This window comes from Camelus ferus, chromosome 29, assembly GCF_009834535.1.
Source record: "Camelus ferus isolate YT-003-E chromosome 29, BCGSAC_Cfer_1.0, whole genome shotgun sequence".
NCBI classification, from domain to species: Eukaryota; Metazoa; Chordata; class Mammalia; order Artiodactyla; family Camelidae; genus Camelus; species Camelus ferus.
The window spans coordinates 22,765,171-22,775,729 of NC_045724.1; the positions used below are offsets into that span (position 1 = coordinate 22,765,171).

The 10,559-nt window shown below is 40.3% G+C and overlaps 1 protein-coding gene across 3 annotated transcripts in view; it reads left to right on the forward strand.

The window, feature by feature from the left end:
- The window catches only part of CA8 (carbonic anhydrase 8), a 76,858-nt gene extending 73,459 nt beyond the window's left edge, over positions 1-3,399 (forward strand). For all 3 annotated transcript variants that reach the window (XM_032469852.1, XM_032469850.1, XM_032469851.1), the window contains one exon: positions 2,386-3,399. In XM_032469852.1, the coding sequence (XP_032325743.1) occupies positions 2,386-2,436 (51 nt within the window). In that variant the 3' untranslated portion in view covers positions 2,437-3,399. The remainder of the gene's footprint in view (positions 1-2,385) is intronic.
- The last annotated feature ends 7,160 nt before the right edge of the window (positions 3,400-10,559 follow it).

Here is a 10,559-nt window from a genome sequence, read left to right on the forward strand (position 1 = left end):
GACAAGGGAGGTTCCCAGAATGATGGTGAAGTGAGGCTGTTGGCATAGAGGGTGTGAGTCCAGATGCGAGCAGATGAGAAGGTTCCAGAACAGCTTCTGGAAGATGAAGTTGATAGACTGCATGATGTCTTAACTTCTTGAGAAGAGAGTCAGACAACTGTAGGCCATTTTGGATGGAATCCATAGAAGACTAAAGTAGAAAAAAAAAAACCCTCAAGGTATTTATTCATTCTAGAGAAAACAAAAAGTTGTACAGGAAAGGAAAATTCATGATATATTAATACATGGAACTCATTTGTTTACATTTACATCATCACAATAATAGAATATTATTGATTGAGTTGAATATTGATCCAACCACAATTACTCTATAATTGTCTTGGGAGCGTGGAGTGAAGAGAAGGGTTTACAGTGTATGGGTGATGTGTGTGTGTGTGTGTGTGTGTGTGTAGGGGGCTGACAGGCTGGCAGGAGGAAAGGAAAGGGTCACATTGTCATTCTCCATGGGGAAAGTTGACAGGCAATACTAAAACAGAAAACTGAAAAGGAATAATACAATCGCACCAATTATGGTTGTCAATAAAATAATCAGCTAAAAGAATTGAGGAGGAGAAGGTGGGTGACGTTTGGGACAAGGGACTGATAGTTTTTGTAACAAACCCTTTAGGACTAGTTAACTCTTTAAACTGGGTGCATGTATAGTTTTGATATAAAAAGTTAAATCAAATAGGAGCAATTGCTACCGTCATTTTGTTACACTTCTCAGTGTTTGTATGCATATATTGTGTGCACACACACACGTACACACATGCATTTCCTTGGAGTGTTTGCTTGAGGCCAGATGTTGTGTTGGGCTTTGGAAACACAGTGCAGGTGGAATCAAGTATGATTCCGTCTCATGAAAACGTTCTCTGATATGCTGTAAGTAAATTTCAAATACTTGATATGGAAAATAATAGGCCGTGCTATAGTTCAGTTTTCAGCTAGTGAGGTATCTGTAAAGTCAAATTGTCACTAGGAGCTCAGTTATGTGCCTGGGAGGCACTGTTGTCACATTATAACTGTCATCATATTCCATTCTCACACAAACCCTACAAAGGAGGTACTGTTATCTGAGGCTCCGAAGGGGTCAGCAGATTGCTTAAAATCTTACAGGAGTTTGGTGGCAGAGCTAGGATTTGAACTTGAGTCTTTCTGGTTGCACATCCACACCCTAGACCGTGATCAGTTGAAACATTTTTCCAGGTAACCTGGTATCTTGCAGTGAACAGGGTCAGGCATCGTCAGTCAGTTTTACGTTGATCCTTTTGATTTATAATTTGTTGTGTTATAGTTGTCAAATACATACATAAACAAGGTCCTGTTCTACCTTTGAAATCATTTCTTTGAGGCATAATCTTAAAGATTTGGTCATGACTCACTCTTACTTGAAATCTAGTTTGGAAATATGTATCCTAGCATTATTCATGTTGTCTAACAAATTGTTCTAGAAAGTATACATATTTATATAAACATGTGCATACGTGTGTGGACACGTGTACGTCCATGTGTACAAGCAAATCCATACATACACCGTGTGTGAACAATTTAAAAGTATTCCTTTGTATCATAATTTATTAAGAAAGGAAATTAAGTTTTTTCCAGCCTTTTGTTGTCGTGAATATCCTTACACATAAGATCTTTGCATGATTAGATGACTGTATCTCTATCATAAGTCCAAGAAGTATAATTCTGGGTCAAAAGTATATGCATTCTAAATTTTATTAGGTTTTTTTTTTTTTTTTGCCCAAAAGATTGGACTGGTTTATGTTTAGCAACTGTATGAAAGTGTCGGTTTCCCCAGTCCCATCTCTGGCACCATGAGTAGATATATTGAACTAAAATCCTAGCTGAATGGAAAGATTATTCATTACCTTAGAAAGTACCATTCATCCTTGCGTTATTCTGTATTTATTATTTCTTCATAAATTTAATACAATTATAAAGTTATTCGGGGACTTGGAAGAAGGAGTCTTTTGCACACATGAAATTTGCAGTTGTTACACATGAAATTAATGGCAGTAATTAAAAACTTTATTATTGTGCATGACATATAAAATTTTTGTTTAGAAAACAGTTCAGGCATTCACTTCCTTTTTTGGTTGAGAAATACGTGTTTTGGTAAAATTTTGAGCTAATAGATTCTACCGTAGAAATACCACTATGGTAGACTTTGTGGAAGAATTGCAAAGATGACAAACTTGAGGATGGAGATATTTTTGAAATTTCCACATTTTCTTATGAAATTTCTAGTTTCTACTGTCTCTTGTTGGACGGTAAGAAGACGTCTCAGTCAGCTGGGGAGAAATGCCCGTGCATAATCAGTTCCCTCTTTTTTGCCTAAAGGAGGAAGACAGTGGTCCTATAGCGCCCTTGGATGAGAGGCGGAAAATCTGAGCTACAGCTTCGATTTATCCTTGAAGCCTGCGTTGTTTGCCTTCATCTAATCCAGCTCTGATGGACATCTGTGACAGCTGCCTGTACACGTGCTCTTACAAAATATTAGAAATGGCTGTACATTAAAGGAAACCCCATATTATTATATCCACATCACTGCTGCTAATATCCATATTTCTGCACAGACTGTTCATTGCTTATGTGTAGAAGAAGTGAAACTAGTTCTCAGAGTTACTATTAATATGAATGTATATCGTGTATTAATACTGAGACTGGAAAAATACATTTCCAGCGTTAGCAGTCCTTCATTTCCTGTCCCCAACAGAAAGTTCACTCATTTGGAGAATAATGTAATTCTCGATAATAAAATGAGAGTTTTGATCAAGAACAGCATACAGCTTCACAATGGAATGTTAAGGGTTAGTAAAAGTCATGTTACTTTTCAACCCTCATTCCATGATTAATGTCAGGGTGATTTGTTATAGAACACAATATGGGAGTTCATGCAAGAACATAATACTCACTTTGTATATTACTTTCTTAGTTAAGGGATTTAATTGAATATATGAATCTAATCATATTTATTTGATGTATTAGAAGCTGTCATTTCTAGGAATTTGAGAAAGGTATGAGAAGCAAATAGGGTAAAACGAAAGTGGATACTTTATTTTTTATTTTCCATGATAGAAACAGAAATTTCATGGTCTTCTATCATAATTTAGTGTTGTACATTTTGTAAGACTTTAGAATATATTATTCTATAAATTCCACTTCAGTATATTGAGACGTTTCTTTTACAGATGACCAACAATATCCTTATTTTAATTAATTTAAGTGCAACTGGCAAATTTAAGCATATGCTTAGATGTGGTTGAATGTGACAGAATGAGATGATTTATGTAAAGCAGTAGAGGGCCGGGCGTACGACACATACTTAATAAATGTTACTTCTTGTTGTTATAATTATTGTTGTAAAACTAAAGACTTTAATACCATAGACCCCTTTGGAGGGGTTTTGTGATGCAAAATATCTAAGTTAGAAATAATACAGATGGAATAAGTGTGTGTGGAGAGATTTTGGATGTCTTGGGTAGAGGTTGTAGTAACGAAAGTGTTAAATACAAATAAAAATCACACCAAGAATCCCTGAAAGTGGAAGCAGAGAAGGCTCGTGGTGGAGCCTTGGGCGGGGAGAGAGAGGAAGCGGAGGCTGATGGAGGGTCAGGATGCGTCACAGCCCTGGACCACGTTAGGGTGGCTTCAGGCAGAGCCTCTGAGAGGCAAAGGCAGCCCTGGGTTCCTCTTTTCTGTGGTTTCTTGTACACAAAAATGAGGAAATGACTGCAAAAACTTGACGTATTTAAACACATATCTTACTTAACTTGATACCACACTTGCCCACATTGGCTGCAGTTGTATCCCCATGGGTGAGAGGCTGTGGGTGGCTGGCGCCCCTCTGGTAGACCCTGAGCTCAGGCCCTGGAAGTGAGCAGTACCAGGCGCCCACATTCTTCACCCCTGAAAGGTTGGTCCTGAATAGCCAGGGACTCTTTTAGACTCAGCTTGTGGTGGTTCCTGCAGTCTCCAACAAGTCGTCCCTGAAAAATACAAAATAAACCAAAGTAACACCAAAGCTAATTCAAACGGCTTTCAGGGTAATATCTAGTAGCTCATGTTTCCCTTCCAAAATATATATATATTTTAATTGAAGCATCAAGTTTATTTACTGTATATTTTCTGAATCAAAAGACAAATGAAATACTTGGTTTAGCTTGTGGGTCTCCATGGGTGGGACTGTGTGGATCTCAGCCTTTAATTTTGGGAAACCCCTTCATCCCCGAAATAGGTACCTGAGACTCAGACTATGAATGCTGGTTGTAGTGATGCTTTTGTAGGAGTGAAGCTGAGAGAGTAATTTGCCAATCAGCAAAAGCGCAAATGACTGATCACAAGTCTATGCAGTTCTGATGGTGGCGTGGGAAAGAAAAGTTGAAGGTATGTGATGGGCCCATCAATTGAGGAAGGAGCCTCCCCTAAGGCAAAGTGTGTGTAGGGGGTTAACTAGGGATACGGGACAAATTTCACAGATCTTAAAATTTAATTTAGGGTGGGTTTTGTTTATTTAACATAGGGGGAAAAAAAGGCAAACGGGTTTTTTATCACATAGTTAACAATATATAAGCACCCCTAATTCATGGTAATTAATGTAGCTGATGGTGTGTAAAGTAATACTGATTTGTTAGTTTGTTAGTTAAGATAATTTGAGCCTTTTTGTTGGTCAGTTTGGCTAAAAGACTTGCTGATTTTGTTTTTTCTCTCAAGGAACCAACATTTGATTCTGTTGGTTTTCTCTACTGTGTTTCTATATAATCTTTATTATTTCCTTCCTTCTGCTTGTTTTGGATTTATTTTGTACTTTTTCCAGTATCTTAAGGTGGAAGTTTAGGCTATTGGTTTGAACTTTTTAAATAAAGGCATTTATAGTTATAAATTTTCCTCTAAGCATTGCTTTAGCTGCATCCTGTAAGTTTTGTTTGTTACGTTTTTGTTTTATTTCATCCCAAAGTATTTTCTAATTTGCTCTGTGATTTCTTCTTTGACCCAATGGTGTTTTAGAAGTGTGTTGTTGCTTAATTTCCACGTATTTATGAATTCCCAAATCGTTGTTATTGATTTATAATCTCTGTCATAACATACTTTGTGGGATTTCAATTTATTGAGGCATGTTTTATGGTCTAGCATACGGTTTATCCTGGAGAATGTTCCATGTGTACTTAAGAAGAATGTGTATTGTGCTGCTGGTGGTGGTGTGTCCTGTTAGGGCTCGCTGATCTGCCTATTTCTATCTGTTACTGAAAATGGGATAGTGAAGTCTCCAGCTATTACTGTTGAATTACCTGTTTCTTGCTTCAGTTTGGTCAGTTTTTCTTCCTGTATCTTGGGGCTCTGTTGTTACATGTATATCTGATGGAGTTATCCTTTTATCTTTATAAAATGTCTCTCTCTATCTCTAGCAACATTTTTGCTTTATTTATTTAAACACTATACACTTTGTATGACATTATTATAGCTGCTCCAGCTTCCTTATGGCTGCTGTTTGCATGGCATATCTTTTTCCATCTTTTTGCTTTCAGTCTGTTTGATTTTCAAATCTAAAGTTTGTCTCCTGTAAACAGCTTCTAGTTGGATCTTGTTTTTCCATCCAGCCTGACAGTCTCTGTCTTTTGATTGGACTGTTTAACCCATTCACATTTGATGTTAATGTTGACATAGTTGGGTTTATGTCTGCCATTCTGCTTTTTGCTTTCTACCTGTCTCATGTCACTTTTGTTGTTGTTGTTGTTGTTAACCTGTCCTTCCTTTATATTAAGTGACTATTTTCCAGTGTACTAGGTCTTTTTTCCCCTGCTGTTATTTTCCAGTGCACTCTTTCAGTTGTTTTAATGATTTAAAAAAAAAAAACTTTCTTTGGAGTTTATTTTCTTAGTGGTTGTTCTAGGGCTTACCATACACATGTTGATTTAGCAGAATCTACTTCAGATTTGTATTAACTGAATTACAATGAGATATTAAAAGTGTTGCTCCTGTATTTCTCTATTCCTCTTCTCCCTTTTTGCGCCATTATTGCTCTACATAGTGCATCTAGATATGCTGCAAACCCAACAGTATATCGCTATGATTATTACTTTATCTAATAGTCTGTCTATGGCTTGCTTTTCCCAGGGTGAAACTTCCACCCTATGGATGAGCTGGGGCAAAGGTGATAAGCTTCAGCATTTTCAGCCTGCTGCCCCTGGTGCAGAATCTCTGCTCTGTGAGTGGGGGCTGAGTGGATGCAGGGGGCCTATAAGCTCTTGGAATTTAGCCTGGGCAGGCCTTTTTGGTATCCCTTAATGAGGAGTTGAGGGAAGAGGGAGCCCCATCTTCCTGGCCGTACCCACTTAGAGTGAATATTTAATCATGCTGAGCTGGAGTGGGGGGAGGGAGATAGTACATTTATGGCTCAAGTTCCAGATCACTGAGGTTTAGGAGATTTTCTTGAATAGATTTTTCTCCATTTGCTGTATGTCCTTAGGAAGATTTCCAGACACTTTAAATTTCTTCTTCCTTTTTCATTCTATCAGGTAAGGTGGTTTTGCTGAGCAGCAGGTCGTGGAGTTCCTCACATGGCCATTCTGGGTGTAATTCTTTATCATCTAAGATGGTACATTTCTCAAAATGTCAAGCTATCAGTTTCCCTTTGGAATTTTCACTTGCGTAAGCTTTTTTATTTTTATTTTTTTCAAACCTGTGTGTCAGATATCACCATTGTGATTGAGGGCAGACTCATGCTTTTGGGTAACTTAAAGTTTCTTAAAATGAGCATGAGGTTGACGTAGCAATAATAATCATTAACTTATTGAGTGAATTATTCAGAAATTTTCTCCTTTTAATCTCTCTACTTAGCTAATTAATGAAAAGCAGTTACTTAGTCTGTGCGGATCAATGATTTTTTAAGTCTGACTTGTACAAACTGAACCCCAGGACGGCATGCCCAAAGATCGACATGCGGTAAACGTCAGTTTTAGAATCCATCCTGTTCTGCAGGAACACATTCATACAGCAAGTACAGACACAGTACACGGCAACCTGCGCTTGTGTGATACGGAATATTATCTTGGGTCGTAGTATGGAGTGTCAGGTACAAGAGGAGGCCTTGCACGCCGATGATGCAATGCAGCCTCCAAGGATGTGCTCACAGAAACCGTCATTCCTTTCTCCTCTGTTCCTTTCCTGTGTCGTCTCCTGCACTACTTCTGTGTGAAACTCTTCACCGGCACTCACTGAGGTAGCCACCCATCAGCCTTTTTTTTTTTTTTTTTTTAAGAAAAAGATTAAAAACAACACAGAAGAAAGGATCTTAAATTGGAACTTTCGTGTTGTGTCAGACTCAGATTACACTTTACTGAATTATGCGAGAAGCCGTACGCCTCGGATCGCACGGGAATGCCCGTTCGGGAATGACCCTATTGAGGTTTAAGAAGCTTTTTTCAGTTTCTGAAACGTCGTTGAATCCGCATAAGCTACCGGCTTGTAATGCTCTCGGCACCTCTCGCCCTCCAGTGGAGCCCTGGTTTTAGTGAGCCGGCAAAACTTAGGAAGTTTCTTAGAGCTGCTCCAAAGACCTGGATATACACTTTTTTTCCCACTGAACTCCCTTTTGGGCCTGATTCATTTCCAGGACAACTCTACTGCACTATTCCTTTGATGAACTTTAATTGCTTTCAAATTATATTGGAATTCAGTCAACCTCAATAGGAATTTCCATGTGAAATTATATTAGAACCTGGCCCAGAGGGGTTTTTAAAAAAATGCATATTAAAGTCTATACATTGCGTGAAAAAACATTTTATCTTTCATAATAGAAAGATGCTTCTTTATGACATAAAGGGAATCTACAGTGTTATTATAGCACAAGGCTGGGATGAAAATTAACTCCTTGAAATTTCCGTCACATTACGTACATTTCCTAACAAATGCTGTTTTGAGCAAATCTCATTTGAATGAAATAACCTTAATACCAAAAAACCATTATAATATACATGATTTCTTTTCCCTTTTTTCCTACTCGTACTTAGAAATTATCTTCAGTGTGACATAGTTTCAAGAGTTTAATAAATACACGGGGGACCCTATTAAAAAATTGGCACGCATGCCTAGTGAAGTCTTTTATGAGGAGCTCCCTCTGCTCGGAGGTTCGGGGACTGCCACCGCCAAACGCAGCCTCGACACAGAACCCGAGATGTGAAGCAGTCTGGGAAGAGCAGGAACCAGGTAAGAAAAACCTGCAGATCTTTATTTTCTAAACCCACTCAAACGGAATGTGAATACAGTTCTTCCTGTGGGTAAACGGGTCTTCCTAGGAAGAGGAATTAACGCTTCTAGAGTGCCCAGGAGGTGCTTTTCTCATTTCTGTAAGTGTGAGAAATGCCTTAAGTGGCACTCAGGTGTGCAAGCAGCAGGATGAGCAGTGAACTCCGAGGAGCAGGGCATCTCCTGTAGGCAGGACCATCGTGACTGTTAGTCTGCACAAAACCCCGTATTTGAAAACATGACGACGTTGATTAGACCTATTGCTTCTCAATGCGGTTGTGACCCTTGGGCTCCAGCCTTGTGTTCCTCTGTTCTCAAGCCCCTCTGAGGAGACAAGAGGCCTGTTTCTTTTTCTTTATTCTTAATACTTAAATCTTAAGATGTTTGTTTGTATTATTTTAACACTCATGGGACTCTCTGAACGAGGCTTTGCTATATAATTGCTCCATCACTTATAGGAATGCCTAATGTACAAAAGAAGCTCTCTCACCATATAGTTATATTTTAGTTGTTTCTGAAAGCATGCAATCACTCATTTGACAGCTGTTTATTGAGAACTTTAAAAAACCCCAGGCACTGTGCTTGGAGATAGTGGGGCACTGATGAACGGTGCAGAAGCAGTCCCTGCCCTGGCGGGGCTGACAGGCATTAAGTGTGCAGGCTGCCTGGCGACCCCAGCTTGCCAGCCCATTCCGCTCTCTTCCTGGAGACTTTGCAGTGTCCGTGCTTCTGTGTTCAGCCTCTCAGTGTCCCAGGGCTATACCGATCTCCCCAGATCTCATTTCATATCCAAGATGATTAGGAGTGGTGACATCCAGTTACAGCTTTCCCTTCTCCAGTCAACACCAGGGGGTGGCTTTTCTCTAACCTTTAATAGTGATATGAGAAAACAGCAAACATTGAAAACTCTCATGACTTGCTTCTCTTCTTCCTTCTACAGCTGCTATTGCTGTAAATTAAACATGGCTGTGAACGTCTGACATTTCTCTCTTGGCAGCGCGGGGGACGTGGTGCAAGCCGTTGTCTGTTTATTCAGCACACATTTACTGAGTTCCTACTATGTGTCAGTTAGTGTGCTGGTGCTAAGAAAACTCAATTCTTGCCCAGAACACTCCTATTTATAATTCAGAGCATCTTCTAAAACCCATATTAGTGGCACAAATTACATGTTCAAAAAGGAAAAAAGTGCACCCCGAGTGTTTCATGAAGGTGGCACAGGACTTAAAAGCTGGAGAAGCAGGTGAGGAGAAGGGGTCCAGGGATGCAGAGCAGCAGGAGAGAAGGTGTGAGGACAGTGGAGCAGGCCGGTGACTACAAAGTTGGTGCTGAGTCAAAATATACACATGAGCGTGGAGAGACGTGACGATAAAAGGCGGGATGAAGGAAGCGGACTGAGCAATCTGAGGGCGAGGTTATGAAATGTGACCTTTATTTGTAGGACAGAACGAGTCTGTCATGCAAGTTCATTTCTGAGCCCTTGAGTAGCAGGCTCTGAAACAGACCCTGGAGAGACTGGAAGACAAATGGGCACAACGATTGCCCGCAACTAGAGGCAGCGACGACCCAGGGCAGTGTTGAACGTGACGTTGGTGCTTTTGGGAGATTAGTGCCCCGTGTTACTCGTGGCGGACTGGCTTGGGGCCGGCAAGCCTGTCACCCAGAGGTGTGAGCGAAAGGGGGGCAAGATCAGGGCTGAGAAGCGAGACAGAGAAGCAGACGAGTCAGGACAGGTGCCTGCTCTGTGCTTGGGAGCTGGTGTCCGAGGCTGCCTCGACTCCTTCATCTCAGGCTTTCTCCTCTTCATCTACAAATAGATGAGCCCAGACGGGAGCCAGCTGCTGCTCCCAGCTTCCTATCTGGGGAGAGTCATTTGCACGTTTCGTGCATTAACTCCTCAGGCTCCAAGAAATACAAACTAGCTCTCTCTCTCTTTAAATGTCTTGCTGGTAAATTGTCCTTAAAAGAACTCTACTGTGCTCACATCAGATCCTCCCAGGTGGCACCGAAGCCCCTCGAAGGGCTGACAGACTTCCCAGCGAGACAAAGGATTCTGAACTTATTACCAGACACAGGCAAACCTCACTAACACCTAAATACACGTTTACTTTTCTTCTTTGAAGTGTTGACTCTAACCTGCGGGCACCCCCCGCCTCCCCATCTTTTCTCAGCAGTCGTCGCTGAATTTCCAGGATTTCACAGTAAACGTATCTGTGACCTGGAAAACCACCAGTAACATCTTGGTTTTTAACATTATCCCAAAGGCACATCTC